Source organism: Dendroctonus ponderosae, unplaced genomic scaffold, assembly GCF_020466585.1.
Source record: "Dendroctonus ponderosae isolate FM_Combo_2020 unplaced genomic scaffold, Dpon_F_20191213v2 Dpon_F_20191213_1, whole genome shotgun sequence".
Classification (NCBI taxonomy): Eukaryota; Metazoa; Arthropoda; class Insecta; order Coleoptera; family Curculionidae; genus Dendroctonus; species Dendroctonus ponderosae.
This window is the reverse complement of record NW_026017110.1, coordinates 31,407,570-31,423,056: the sequence shown is the minus strand read 5'-3', so window position 1 is coordinate 31,423,056 and position 15,487 is coordinate 31,407,570. Positions and strand designations below refer to the sequence as shown.

The 15,487-nt window shown below is 34.3% G+C and overlaps 1 protein-coding gene across 6 annotated transcripts in view; it reads left to right on the top strand.

Annotated features, from left to right (window-relative positions):
• LOC109534691 (furin-like protease 2) overlaps positions 1-15,487 on the top strand; it is a 904,557-nt gene that overhangs the window by 797,696 nt on the left and 91,374 nt on the right. For 5 of the 6 annotated variants that reach the window (XM_048670198.1, XM_048670177.1, XM_048670187.1 and 2 more), the window contains one exon: positions 12,720-12,854. In XM_048670198.1, coding sequence (XP_048526155.1) covers positions 12,720-12,854 — 135 coding nt within the window. Of the gene's footprint in view, positions 1-12,538; positions 12,655-12,719; positions 12,855-15,487 lie in introns of those variants that run through there. The other variant, XM_048670215.1, reaches the window with a different exon arrangement.

Genomic DNA, 15,487 nt, shown 5'->3' with positions numbered 1-15,487 from the left:
ATTTTAAATTTAGAGTAATTTATATTTGCCTGAATTTCACTCAGCTGTAGTAATTATTGCACAACGCCAGAACTAAAACTAATAACCAGTTAATTTTGTTTTTCTAAAAATATTGACAAAACAAAAAATACCACAAAGAAATCACTTAAAATGACTTAACTTAACTTAACTTTCAACAATTATTTCGCCACAGGCTCAATACGATTTGCGGCGCAGTGAGGCGCGATGAGTCATGGCTCACCAACTCACAGAGCGCCATCAACTCAAAAGCGCAACTCAACACAGTATTACCCATGCCTAGTGTGAAGAGAAACCTTCCGTCTAGCAAACACCGCAAGAAAATATGATATAGGACACCTACTCCAAAATTATTATTTTGACTAGGTAGTCGGTTAACTGTTTTCAATGGTTTCCAGTATATTCAGTATTTTATGGTCTCGCACTGTGTCTCTCGAAAAATACCCCAATGTAAAAGAGAAATATTTTTAATTTTCTCGAGTCTCCTGTTCTTAAAGATTTTTGAATTTACGGAAAGTTTAGGGCTATTTAAAAAGTTACTCAGATATGAGCGAATTTTTTAACTAGCTAAGAAAACGCGATAAGAGTGCTCACTTTGATCTTGATATCTTAAAAATTGTCCTCATTTTCGGCCAGAATTCGGCTATATAAAAACGTTTAAACCTTTTTCAGTTAATACGTTTACTCGGTCCCAAGTCTTGACTCAACTTTTTGAAGAATCGCTCACTTGCCAACTCGATCCTTTACACTCACCTTTACTCGATCCCAAGCTCTGTTTTTGGGAAAATAAAAGTACTGACAAATTGCTCAAATTTTCGGTGAATTAATTCTTCGATTGCCGTTAAATTAATACTGAATGAATTTCGATCAAAAATCATAAAGAATTAAAAATAACGCGAATAAGAAAATGCCGGAAGTTTTTTGTATAATCACTGCTACGGCTAAGTCAGTAACAATATTCGTCAGTTTTTACTGTCGCCGGTTTCATAAAACGTAATGACTTTCTGGTGATTATGTCGGAGAGAGATTTAAAATTGACACGAAAAAGTTCTTCGAAAAAATCTAATGGATTCGATCAATATTAAGTACGCCACTAAAAGCAAAGCGATGTCCTGCTTGGAAATGCTGCTCTTTCTCCGAGGGCAGAGATAGAAGCTGGATTTCACACGAACTATTGAAACATTTTCCATTAAAGGATTTCATTAAAAAACACGAGACTTTTCGCTATACATTGAAATATGGCATATTGGCAAAGGGCTGATTTTTGTTTTGCTTACCGTTTTGTTAGGGACTTTTAAATGAAAACGGGTGTTATTGCCATATTATGTTCGGTACATTGGTGTATAGCATAATCCTACATAGTAGTATATTAAATAAGTTGCCTTTAAAAATACGAACATCGCCCAATTAATAAAAATGCATTATATGCTAATCGTGTCAATTAGGGGGCTTGTTTTATGTTCCGGTGGTGATTAGATTCTTTAAAAAGCAGTTATTATTTTTTAGATTTTCATATGCTTCGCATGAAGTTTTTTATTATTAATAGGAATATTTCTAGCGTTTGAAAATTAAAATAAAGGATTTTTTTCGTTCTTAAACAGGCTAATATGTAAAGAAATTATTGGCTCATTTACGCCACAAAAAATTATCACTTTATTTCTTTTTACACTCTATAATCATGCAAATTTTCCAGGCTGTATTTCCAATTTTAATATAAACAATTTCCTGGGTTTTAGTCATTTTCAGTCATTTATTTCGATATCACAATTGATTCATATACGTTGCGGTGTTTTTTCGCCATTCTGGGTTTCTCTCAAACGACCAATTGTTAAAATATCTTGTCCATTAATATATGAATTGTAATAACAATTTATTTAATTTTATGATCCTGATTCCTTTCATTTAATTTTAATAATTTTAGAATGTTTTAGTGTATTGTAATTTTGGGATTTTTATCTTAATGAAAATACAAAATTCAATAATGGAACTAAAAGTTTTCAGATCTTAATCTATTAGCAGGTACTGATTGAAGATCTGTCGGTTCGTACTACAACGGCCGAATTAACAGATTTCCAACCAATAGAAACACTTTCGTATCATCGTACCATCGTATAAACGGATGCGTGACTTGACCTATTCATTCGACAGTGATGCCTACAACTACCGAAAGACTTATCACAGTTTCCATCCCATGCTGTCATCCCAGGTTCGAACCCTGGCCAAGGCGTGAAAATTTTTCCGCAGCGATACTTTGGTCACTTCGTGGTTATATAAAATAACCTTCTTTACATTACATTTTCTTCTTCTTCTTTTTTTGGTGATTCTGCTTTATCAACGTTTAGCGCTTTACGAGCAGATTACGGTCGATATAATCGACCCACAAAGCAAACAATTTCAAACACAATGGAAAACTTCGAAGAGACTGATCGGTTGCTGATATTGTCAGGCCTGTGAATCATGGCAACATTCGTTCAGCTGAAAATATCGCTGTTGTTGCTCAGAATGTGGATGAAGACCCAAATTCGTCGATTCCCCGACGTGCTCAACATTTGGACTTGTCTTGCGGCTCATTGTGGCGAATTTTGCAATTGGATTTGAAGCCAACTGAGTCAATAACTTAAGCCTGAAGTGAATGGGCAACGGAGAACATACGCAGATTGGGTGATTGAACAACAAGCCGTTGATAATGATTTTTCGAATCGAATTTTCTTCAGCGATGAGGCTCATTTTTCGCTCGGTGGTTACGTGATAAATAGAACAGCCGTATATGGGGATCTCAAAATCCTCAGGTGATCGCAGAAAAGCCTTTGCATCCTGAAAAAGTGACCGTATGGTGTGCATCATGGTCCGGTGGTGTTATTGGCCCGTATTTTTTTGAAAACGCTCAAGGAAGAGCCATAACAGTCAATTCTGAGCGCTATAGAGGCATGTTAATCGATTCTTTTTGGAGAGAAATTGAAGATTCTGATCTGGAAGACATATGGTACCAGCAGGATGGGGCAACGAGTCACACAGTTACACAACTGGCAGTTAGAGCCCTATTGCAAGAGAAATTTGCAGGACGCGTAATTTCGAGATTGAGTGAAGTCAATTGGCCCGCAAGATCCTGCGACTTAACACCGTTAGATTTCTTTTTGTGGGGCTATGCGAAAGATCGTGTTTACGCCAACAATCCTCAAACTCTTGAGAAACTGAAAGCCAATATCCGTGAAGTTATGAGCGAGATATTACTGATAATGTGCCGAAAAGTCATTTTAAATTACCTCAAAAGGATTGAGGCCTGTGGGAGGTCCCGTGGAGGACATTTAAATGATATTGTTTTTTACGTATAATGGCAAGCTTTAATCTTTAAATTGAATTAAAATTTTCGTTTCCATCTCAATATTTTGTGTTTTTTTTTTAATTTACTTTTCCAAGCATAAAATGGATAACCCTGTACGACTACTCTAAAAGTTTTATATGTTCCAACCGCAGAATCAGAAGATTACACCCAAAGAACACAAAAGAGAACAAGAAAGAAAAACCAGAATTGCAATGTCATGACATGTGAATAACTTTGAAGGTAAATTTAGAGCAAAGCGTTTCTGGAGAATAATGCCGAAGATAAATGAAACTTGCCTTCGACAAGCAATGGGATATAGAGCAAAAACAAATTTTAAAACGTGAATAACGAAACGGTTAATCCTTAGATTGACTAAGATACAGGCCCTAAGAAGAGTATCGGAATATACGTTAAACTGGAGGCCAAAGAAAGAAACATAAGAGAAAAGTGTGAACCGGGAGACGTACTCAGATATAATAACAAAAAAATTGACAGAAAATAAACATAAGGTAATTCACGACGGTAATGACGCGAGACCAGAGCAGGATAGAAAATAAGACCTATAAAATCAGAACGAGGAAGAAACAGCTGGAGATCAACTTCACAATAACTGCTAATAATCAAATATTACAATTATTTTAATTCAAATATAAATTTAATATTTTTTTGTTAGTTTCAAAGATGTAAAGTAAATTTACGAATGTGAAGAACTTGTGGTATTTCCATGTCATTTTTGTCTACTACTGCACACATTGCTATTGCATAATTAAAATGTACAGGGTTATTGATTGAACTTTGGCCACCCCGTATTACCTTAAAATAAACTAGACGTTAATATCTACAACCTTTGCATTTAACATTTTTCTCTAAATTTAAAATTAGATGCAAAAACGGGGTGGCCAAAGTTCAATCAATATTGTTTACTAACTCAAAAACAGTTGAAAATCTTTAAATTCCCAGATATATTCTACGACTTCTATTAAACTTCAAACTTATATTTTCAGTTGAATTATATTTCTGGCCATGTGATTTACATTAAGGAACCTCTTTTATGTTAGCGATTTTTACATAATTCTTACGTGCATATACGTGTACAAGTATTATCTAAATGCAATATTGCAGAAAATGGCTGTCTCAAGCCTGCTTAAAAATAAAATAATAAAGCACATGTAATAACAGTTTCCTATAAAATTACTTTCCTAATAGCTTGAAAAAGCTGAAGGACTGAATGATCTATCTCTGCTTCGTTCTAAAATTTTAACTTTTTCGGAAAACACATCACTAACCGCTATTGCGAGGGTTGTTGGAAACTAACAAGTTCCACATTTAGCTCGAAAATGGGACAAGAAATAATAGTCTAAAGTCTCGTATTTTAAAGGAAAAACTACCAAATTACTGTCATATCACATTTATCTTCATAGTCGCGAATATAATCTATTCTCCGAACTGACATTTAAAGTTTTGGCTAATACAATAATAATGTTAATGCTGAACTTTCTTCAAAGTTTCATTTACATAATAGTGTCGGAATAATAAGCGAGAACTGACAAAAAGTGAAGTTTAACAAGCAGTTTTGCTCGGAGAAACTGCGTTTAACTTACGACTGTTCAGAATCCGTTTCGAAATATTAATTGTGGGATTTATTATGCCTTTCTTCGAGTTATTATTTCACCTGATCCGGGTCAGCAATTAAGAAAAGTCGTCGGCTATTTCTCAAAAACTGTCAGTCGTGCTTTATAGGGAAGTTTTTGATAAAATAGATCCGAGAGTAGTTATTGGAAAAAGGTATTCTTGGCCAGTAATAAGTTGGTTAATAAATGTAAATGTGAAATTTGCTGACTGTGAGTTCACAGCAAGCTATCTGTGTGAAAGAATGTTCATGGTTCCACTTATGAGCAAAAATAAAAATATATTTTTTTTAAATTTATGTATGTTTATTTTAATTTTTATTAAAAACGTATTATCTTTAATCATTATTTTTATTTTGGGCCAACTTATTTTTTCCTGTACATATGGTTTCATTCATCAATATCAATAGAAAGATGTTCGTAAATGCCCGGACGCGTCCATTGTCACTTTCAGTTGCGTATACTGGTACCTACTGGTAGTTTTCAGCAGCAACCAGATACTACCAAGTTTTTCCTTATCAAGATATGTGAAAAACGGGTTAACTGGACTGCTACGAAAAGTTGCAAGTCGAAGTTAATGCTTGATACTTTACTTTTAATGATTGTTTGTGGCGAGTTTTTACAGCTTAGCCAGAATAGTTTCGTGGGACTCAATCAATGGAGTGATACATGTTAGGGGCTAATCTAAAATAACTTGCAAATCCGTAGGAGAAATAGATAAATAAATGAAAATATCCTGGGACATTTCGACTTACATTACCAAAAGTGTAATCTGTATATGTCGAATATACAGTGTGTATCAACCAAATTGAATAAATTTATCAATGTTTCATTCATCAATATCAATGGAAAGATCTTCGTAAATGCTCGGACGAGTCTATTGTCACTTTCAGTTGCGCATGTTTCTGAAACGATTTTTTTTATCCTTATATAAACCTCAGATTATCTTGCAGTAAACTCGTATATATGTCTTACGGCATACGACAAATGTGCTATCGATATCGTATAGTTATTACTTATGCATAATGGTCTTTGTTTTGAAGCGGTTGCGTTTTTTTAATAAATGCCATTTATTAAAAATGGAGAAGCAACATATTTGCTTCTTCGTCATCAAAAAATCCGATTATTTGAATGATTGACCAGGTGTCGGAAATCGTTGATATAACATAGTTATTATTTGCGATTATTTCGTGCGGAAAAAAAGATTATTTTGTAACATGTGTAGGTGGGCAACATGGCCAGTGCTTCAATTTGTGCCAATACTGCATTATATTTTGAGTTTATTGAGTTTAACTCACCAACTCACAGAGCGGCATCAACTCAAAAGCGCAACTCAACACAGTGTTTCCCACGCCTATTTGCAACTGCTTAGGGAATATTAAATATTTTCAGAATGATGGAAAAACCTCACATGAAAAATTTTATAACAGAATTCGCTAAAACAGTATGAAAAACATAAGTAATTCTGCTTATTTTGTCACTATCAGAAACACTTTTTTTATTTTTTGAAACGTGAATGAATTGCTAACATCAAACTTTCATTTGTTGGTTTCAGTAACCATATGTACAGAAGCTTCTAAATGATTTAAGAATTGAATAATGTACGGGATGTTTTATTTAAACTGAAAAAGTAGCCACTAGTTTACATGACGTGACCCTGAATAAAATGTTTGGCCATTCCATTTGTTCGATTCTTTTTTTACATGCCCCCATTTATTTATTTTCGAATTTATTTCATTTGGCTAATTTACACAGTAAGTTGACAATTTGCGGATCACCTAAACTTGACAGTTTAAACCGCATCAAATGGACGCAGACCATAATTACCTCATTCACTGCATTAACCGTGCCGAGTAAAAACGTTTCATCGCTCTTATTCTTGAACAAAATACTAACGATCTTTTTGCACAGTTAATATGCCGACAGTATTAAATTACCCTGAAAATTAATACAGCTTGATATATGAGTGAAATAATCCAGCCAGTTTTTAATACCTTTATCAGGTTAAACAGTCGTTAAAGACATTTCATTTTCGCGTAAAACCGTTAACGCCTAGCCGGGCATAAATTTTAATATGACTGAAAAATTTGTCTCATATTTTTCTGCGGCACGGGTGGCCAAACGCTTTAGTTTTTAATTACATTTGAGCCTTAATTTATAGCTCTAATCTACTTGTAATATGGATTTCTCATAGTTACGTGAAAAATCGGATATTTCACGTATCAAATATATTCATTTCAAAATTAATGTTATAGGTAAAATTTACTAAAAAACAAATGTAATTTCCATAAATAAATGATTTAAGTGTTTAACGTGTTTAACTATCTTAAATACATATTCTATACATACGTTTTTGATTCTCAATTGCTGCTAAAATATTTCATTCATTTGTTCTATTTAACTGTACTGTGTAAGATGTTGATGCTTAAGCTCCGTTTATCAAGTTTAATGCTTCTTAAAAGCACTCTTTATTTGAACATTTTTTTAGACGCAACATTGACTGCTCATAGCATCAAAATCTAGTTAGAGTGTCGTTTGCAGGTTTCTTTCAGTTTAATAAAAATGTTTAACGTTTTCATAAAGCGGGTTAAAAGTTTTGTTACAAGAAGAAGAAGTGGATGACTGAAGAAATGTAGTCGCTTATGAATAAATGAAGACCATTAAAAAAATTAACGTCAAAAAAATCCGTAAAAATATCCGAACAGCCAAAGCACAGTGGTTTCAAAATAGATGTAGAGAAATTGAGGAACTGGAAGAGAAGCATGACAACTTCAACGCATATAAATTATTAAAAGAAGTAACAGGTCGTATAAAATCTTGTAACTTGATCAATATTGTAGGAGCCAATAACATCATCGTTGATCCCAAGAAATTTCTCCATCATTGAAAAACCGAAAATGAATCTTCCTCAAAAATACTTGAATCAGATGTTCTAAAGGCAATTAAACAAAGTAAGAAGGGGAAAGCAGCAGCTCCATATGACGTATACATAGAGGTAATAAAGCTTCTGAACGAAAAAAATATAGATTCTTTGGCGGAAATATTTAACGATATACAGCGTGATATTTTTTTGGTGACTGGTACAGGGATCTGCGGAACTAGAGCAGTTACTAGGGCGGTTAAATGGACAAAGAATTGTAGTTTTAAATGGTCTACTCGAAATCAAATTTATTTTTCTGAAATTTGGCAGTTGTCAAGAGATATTTCGGAAAAACTTGTTTATGGTAAATTTTTAAATTACTCCTAGTTCCGTTGATATTAATTTGACACGAAAACATTAAATGGAAAACTTGTAGGAAGTTGAATTCCAAAAAAATGGCATAAGACATTTCTCCAGAATAACTGTAATTTTTACAATTTTAAACAAATAATAGTATTTATTTTGACAACTACGTTAAAATTGGCAATAACTTTATTTTTATTAATACAGCTGCTCATTTAAACTGTTTATTATAAAAATCAGATCATTCCAATAATTATTAAAATTTAACCCTAGAAACTTTGATTTTTATTGTAAAACCTTTCCAAAAAGTCCATTATTATCAATGCAAACAATGCAACGCTTTAAAACTCAATAAGCTGCTTTTCTTGCGGACCGACCATCGATATTTTCAAATTGCTCTCACAGCAGCTTCTTGAAGTGCATTTAAATTGAAATATTTGTTTTTGTAAACTGCGTTTTTTACGGCTCCGCACAAAAGGAAATCCAAAGATGAAAGATCCGGTGATCGAGGTGGCCATAAAATAGGGCCGTTTCTTCCAATCCAAGTCCCAGGAAATGTTACGTCCAGGTTATTCCGCACTAGGGATAAATTATGCGGAGGAACGCCATCATGTTGAAACCATTGCAAATTACGCCGTGTTTCTAAGTCGTCCAACATAAAATCCAGGTTATTACGAAGGAATTGAAGATACCGAGTCAAATTTAAAGTGCCTTCAAAATTAAATGGTCCAAAAAATTTTGAACCTACCATTCCGCTCCAAACGTTAAACCCAAATTTAACTTCTGGTCTCCTTTGCCCAACGTGGTGAGGATTTGTCTGATTCCAAAGATGTTCATTGTGTCGATTCACAATTTGTGTAAATCGAGCTTCCTCGGTCCACAATATTTTATAAGGGAATTGGATGTCTTGTTCGCATTTGTGTCGGAACAATGTACAAAAATTCACACGCAGCTCTTCATCCTCTGGATGTAAAGTTTGGGATGCTGATAATTTATACGGATGAAAACTCATCACGGTGCTTTGGGAAGACCTGGATTCTGCTGCTATCTTTCTGGTTGAAATATGTGGATTCTGGCTTGAAATGGCCAAGATATGAACCTTAAGAGCTTCATTTATTACCTGATCTTCATTTTGTAGCTGCGTAAAACTTCCGTAAGTACCGAAATTGTCGTATAAATGTTTGAATGTTTTCAGGAGCGATTGACGACGGTCAAAATACTTCTCAATTTCAAGTTTCAATCATGTCGCGCTTTTCTTGATAAAACTAACTTAGATTTCTAAGTTGCATTTAAACTTAAATGTCAAAATTTGAAAGATGTTGTTATTATTTGTTGCTATGAAAACAATGCTGTGTCTTATACTATTTTCTATGACTTACTTAGATCAACTATATTGGAAGAGTATGAATTGTTCGCAGACATTTTATTTTCGAAAAAATCCTAACTATGTGATATATTTCAAAAGAGATAGACCTACAATTCTTTGTCCATTTAACCTTTTTCGTAATCGCTACAGTTTTGAAGATCCCTGTACTGGTCATCGGAAAAAACTCTATACAGGGTGAATTGAGATGGGCAAAATACCGGCGGATTGGCTGCAGTGGACCCTTGTACCTATACTGAAAAAACCTAACGCAAACCTCTGAGACCAGTTCCGAATGATTAGTCTGTTAAGTCAGGTCCTAAAACTATTCTTGAATATAATACATACACGGATTTACAACAGATCTGAAAGAGATATTGCTCCCACACATTTTGCATTCAGGCAAGGGTTCGGTACACGTGAAGCGCTCTTCAGCTTAACATCATTACTCCAAAAATGCAGAGACCATGAAAGAGACGTTTTCCTGTACTTCAGAGATTATGAGAAAGCGTTTGACTCATACATCGCTTCAAACATACAGAGTTAATAAAGCTGATCCAAGACAGACTGATAGATGAGAACGACTTAAGATTCGTTAAGAACCTCTAAATACATAAAACAGCAAAGGTGTAAGACAGGGTTGTGTTTTGTCCCCCCTTCTGTTCAATTTTCACTCTGAATCAATCTTTAAAAGTTTCCTGAGAGATACAGGGGAAGGGCTAAAAATTAATGGGCAGGTTGTTAATAACCTTCGCTATGCCGATGACACAATCATATTGGCTGATAGGCAGCAAGCGCTTCAACGCCCTTTCGACCGCATAACTACCGAAGGAAAACAACTTGGTTTAAAAATCAACGCACACAAAACGACGGTTATTTTGGTTAGCAGAACACCGAATGTCCATTTAATTATCAAACTAAACGGTAACAATTTCCACTATGGGTCCAAGTTCAGATAACTGAGAACCTCGACCCCGACACGGAGATACGTAGCAGAATAGAGCAGGCCAGGACTATCATTTAGAAATCTGAGAGCCCTGCTCTGCAACAAGAGTCTTAATTTAACGTTACGGTACCGTTTTGGGAAATGCTACATTTACTCAGTGCTGCTGTACGGAATGGAGAATTGCACAATAAAAGCTAACGTCATGAACGGTCTCGAGGCTTTCGAAATGTGGGTGTTTAGGAGAATCTTTAAAATCAGTGCGGAGGTATTCAAGCGCATGGGAGGAGAAAGACAACTGCGGCAAAATTTGATAGTGAAACGAAGATAAGCAACCTACCTGGGTCATGAACTCCAAGTTCAATTCAGGAACTCCAAGTAACAATTTCTAATGCCGATTATGGAGGGGAAATGGAGGGGAAAATGGCAGGAAAAAGAAGCATCGGCAGAAGGAAATACTTATGGCTAGAACGTAAGAGACGGGACAAATCTCGATGCCCATGCTGCTTTTCAGAGCCGCACAAGATCGGAGCGAGTATATCAGAATTTTCGCCAACATTCAGTAGATGAATAAAGCACCTTAAGAAGAAGAAGAAGTTATGTTAAACAGGCTATCAGTTTAAAAAAATCATTTTCGAGAGAAAAATTTGGAAAGCTGAAAAGTCTAGCGTTATTAGAAACATGTCTTTGATTATTTTTCTAGCTTTAAGCTGAAGCTAGCTTATTTTATTTTACAGCCGGTTTCACAGGAATATAATGAGCGCATTTGAAAAACAGCAATTTTTTCAGAGCGAATTTAATAAAACATGAAAAGATTCACCCGAGCAAAAACCCTTTACAAAAATTTCAAAAATTAGAAAATATTTCGTTTCATGCCAGTAAGGATAGATATATTTCATTAATATACTATTCTCTAAAAATCAGACCAATCAAACTTCCGTATTGGCCTCCAAACTAGTCTACTTTGCAAGTAAATGTAATGAAACCCTGCGACTAATGTAACTTGTGCGTAATAATATTTTTGGAATAAAATCACTGAATGTTATTAATTCCAGATCAATGCATTGTACCAAAAAGGTCAGAAGACGTTTTCATTTCCAAAATTAACACAAACTAACTAAAGGCTTTTATAGTATAAATTAATTAAATTTTTAACGGCAATCTAAACTTTTGATTTAATGTGAGGGTACATAGATTTTATTCTTCAAGAAACTTTCTATAGTTTTGTGTAAGAACAAGAAATAAATGGAGTGTGATGTTTGAAAAATTAATTATCTACTTAAATAGATTAATAATTGAAAACTTTGACTGCGGGCAAAAAAGGTAGTACATTTAAGATACCAAATGCTAATAAAAGTTAGTAATCTTTAATAAATCAATAAATTAAGAAAATATTTATAAAATACATGCTATGTGCATTATGCTATGTGCATGTATATTACAATGCATTACATCAGCAACAGATGGCGAAGTTTAACCATTGGCTATCTACAATCCGTAACATACCACAAAATATACATATACAAACACATTCATTTGAGTGCCTAATAACAGGTTTTTGTATCCCGACCTGAACATTTTTACACTACATTCTTGGAAATAGGGTCACATATCATGTATTGTTTGACAAAACTATAACAGAACCTTTTTTGAAGTAATGAAGTTCTATTTTTTGGTATTGTAAAGCTATTCATATTTCTTAAATTAAGATTATGCACGTCCATCCTAAATTCCAACTTCTGGTAAAGGTAACGAGACTCTGAAGTGTCTAACAGTTTCTTAAAAAAATATCATAGAATGCAGTTTGTGCACATCATCACTTCTCAGCCAGCCAATTTGCTTTATATTTTTTGACACTGAATTCTAAAACCTACAACATGTATTCTGCAGAAACTGCACTCTGGTCTTCGTAACTACCTCCAGAAAGAAAGAGACATTTACAAATACTGTAATTCAATATAGATTAAATAAGTATAATGTAGATACAGAGTATGAAACACCTGAAAATCTTAAATAGAAAATAAGTGTTTGAACTACACTGTACTGTGCATGTAGCTGTAAAAAGAATGTCAAAGTACAGAAATAAAAATCAGAATCAGAAATCGTGACAAAATAGAATGTTTATATTTCACTCTGACAAAACGTGCAGCCTCTTCAGTAATAATTAAATTCGTTCTCTGCAATGGTCTATTAATGGATCTAACCTTGTACCATCTTTTTAGAATGGAGGCGCCAAGGATGGCCTGGATATGAACGTCGCGCCCGCCTGGCGAAAGGGCTACACTGGAAAGGGAGTCGTCGTCTCCATACTCGACGACGGTATCCAAACAAACCATCCAGATTTAGCGCAAAACTATGTGAGTATTTTTCAGTTTCCGTCTCTGCCTTAATCTCGCTTCCAAACCGTCTACAATTGTGACCTCGAAACTTTACCACGCAATTGTAAAACACCAGAGTCCCCGTGCATGACTTGTTGACCTTATTCGTCCACGAAATATGAACAGCAGGCCAACTTTAAATGGGTCATTGCTAAGTTTTAATACGCCCAATCCATAAGAAGCAGGGAACTTAGGGAAAGGAAGTTGCTTTATTTATCCCCTAATCAGCGAGATTAAAAGCCAACTTACGGCTATACAAAATAAAATTAGTTTCTCGCTCAAAAAAATAAGATAGTTTAGATGTCAGAATCCCAAACATTCAACCGATCATAGCATTATTGATTTCAGTAACTTTTTATAAATTAATGCATGGAAAAGAGACTTATTTCATTTTTCTATTTGATTTGGTTAGTTTGTAAAAAAAATATATTACGTCACATGTTTAATACGCAAACACGATATTCCTTTGGGGTGGTTCTAAATAGGTTGAACTGTTTCGGAGGAGTACTGCAGAACATCGTTTGGCATATTTTTAATCTGAGAGTTTGTTTGTTAAGAAAGTATGAGTATCAATACGCTCGTCTTGAATGGTCTTTTTGTTCTCGATTTCCAGCTCTTCTAGTCGGACATTTGTTAATCAGTGTAGTGACATATTTTTGCTTCTCAATCACGACAGCTTCCAGAAATGATCAAAAAGTTTATTTCTGTCATCGTCTGTTAGTGCCTTGCATCTTGAACGAGTTGTTTCGTCACATTTACACCTATCTCCCACACTCTTGGAGTTTTTAACTATCTTATAGTCACAGTTTTATCATTATTATGTAGTATGTTAGTATCATTTTTTCGTTTTTCTAAATACTGTTCTGATTGCCTTTTACGTTTTTCAGAGTATTTTTTCCCATTAATTTTGATTTACGTGACGATACAAAAGCTTCGTTTTCTTCACTATCTCCTTCAGAGCCGGAAAAATTTGGTTTTTCTTCATGGGAAATAACATAGGTCGGGTCAGCTGGGTCATCAGCATTCATTGCTAACATTCATGCGTTTGCTCCTAAAAATGTTCATTATTTTCTAAATTTACTAACTCTGACAAACTATTAATTTCATTATATAGGCTTCTTAGATTATAAGTTTCAGCTCTAAAGTTACATTATTGCTTAGGCAATTTTTGGAAATATTTAGTAAGTTTTTGACTGATTTATCAGTCATTTCAAGCAAAACATGATCATTTAATGCAGCTCCGAGCTCCGTAAAAATGTCGATTTCCTTTAGTGTTACTAACAGGATCTGGCTGTAAAGTTTCTATTGTCCAGCTTACACCAGCAAAGAATATCATTTTTTATGATCTGGATCGTGGATTGATTCTGCGAAAAACCTAAACTTCATATCCAGAAGGCAATAGTTACCGACAGATAATTCACCAGAATTGACAAATATGTATGTACAAATGCTTTGGAAACACAGCCCTGTTTAAAAAATTAATTTTAAAACCCATAATTCAGTTTCAAGTTTAAAATATTCCACGTTCAATGGAAAGTTCAATTTCAAGTGTTTTAAACAACATTACTTTTATGTATTTTTCGTCTTCTATCTTTATTCTCTTCACTGATATTTATTATCAGATTTGCAGCTTAAACAAATACTTATTTGCCGTATTTGAAATATAAATTTGCCTAACTTCAGGCCGATATAAAAACTTAATAACTTAATATTTCGGAAACTAGTGATCCGATGAAAAATTGTTTCAAATAAGAAGTTATTATCTGGGAGGGGAAAGTTTATTCGTGTCAGAGAAACAACGCTTACTTCGAGCTTGTAAGCTAGGCAGGGGCCAACTTGAGAATTTCAAATGGTATCCACAACATTTTACTGGAGATTCGAGTAGTACGTCAAAAAGTGAGAATAATTTATTTAAAACATTTTCTTCGATATTGACAGGTGGCGTATGTTTTTTTTTATCTTGAATCGCTAAAATATTTCGGAAATTAGTGATTGTACGAGAAAATTTTTCGAATAAGACGTTCATATCTGGGAGGGGGGAGTTTATTTGTGTCACAAAAAAGCGCCTACTTCGTTCTTGTTCTGTGTTCCGCAATTCATTTCTTTGAGCTATTTTGTTTAGACACAAATTTTCTTATTTGGACCCATAGTGCGCCACTTGTCAAAATCAAAGAAAATTTCGATACATTATTCCTAATTTTTGACGTACTACTCGAATCCCCAGTAAAATGTTCTGGTTACCATTTGAAATTTTCAAGTTGGCCCCTGCCTAATCTACAAGCTCGAAGTATGCGTTGTTTTTCTAACACGAATAAACTTTCCCCTCCCGGACATTGACTTCTTATTTAAAACATTATACAGGGTGTCCCGAAATTAGGTGGCCAAAGTGAAACAGTGAAATCTGCTCTCAAAAATTATATTCATGTTTCAAATGAACATGTATCGAAAAATGCTCCCTGACGGAGCTACGCCTTCTTGAAGGAGCCCAGTCGAGCGATTGTTGCAAATTACTTCTAAACAGTTGAACTTCAAAACGTAAATTTTAGGAACTTTAGTAATTTTGATAATCTCAAATTAACAATGTCAGAATTTCATCATAGACGTACCATGTA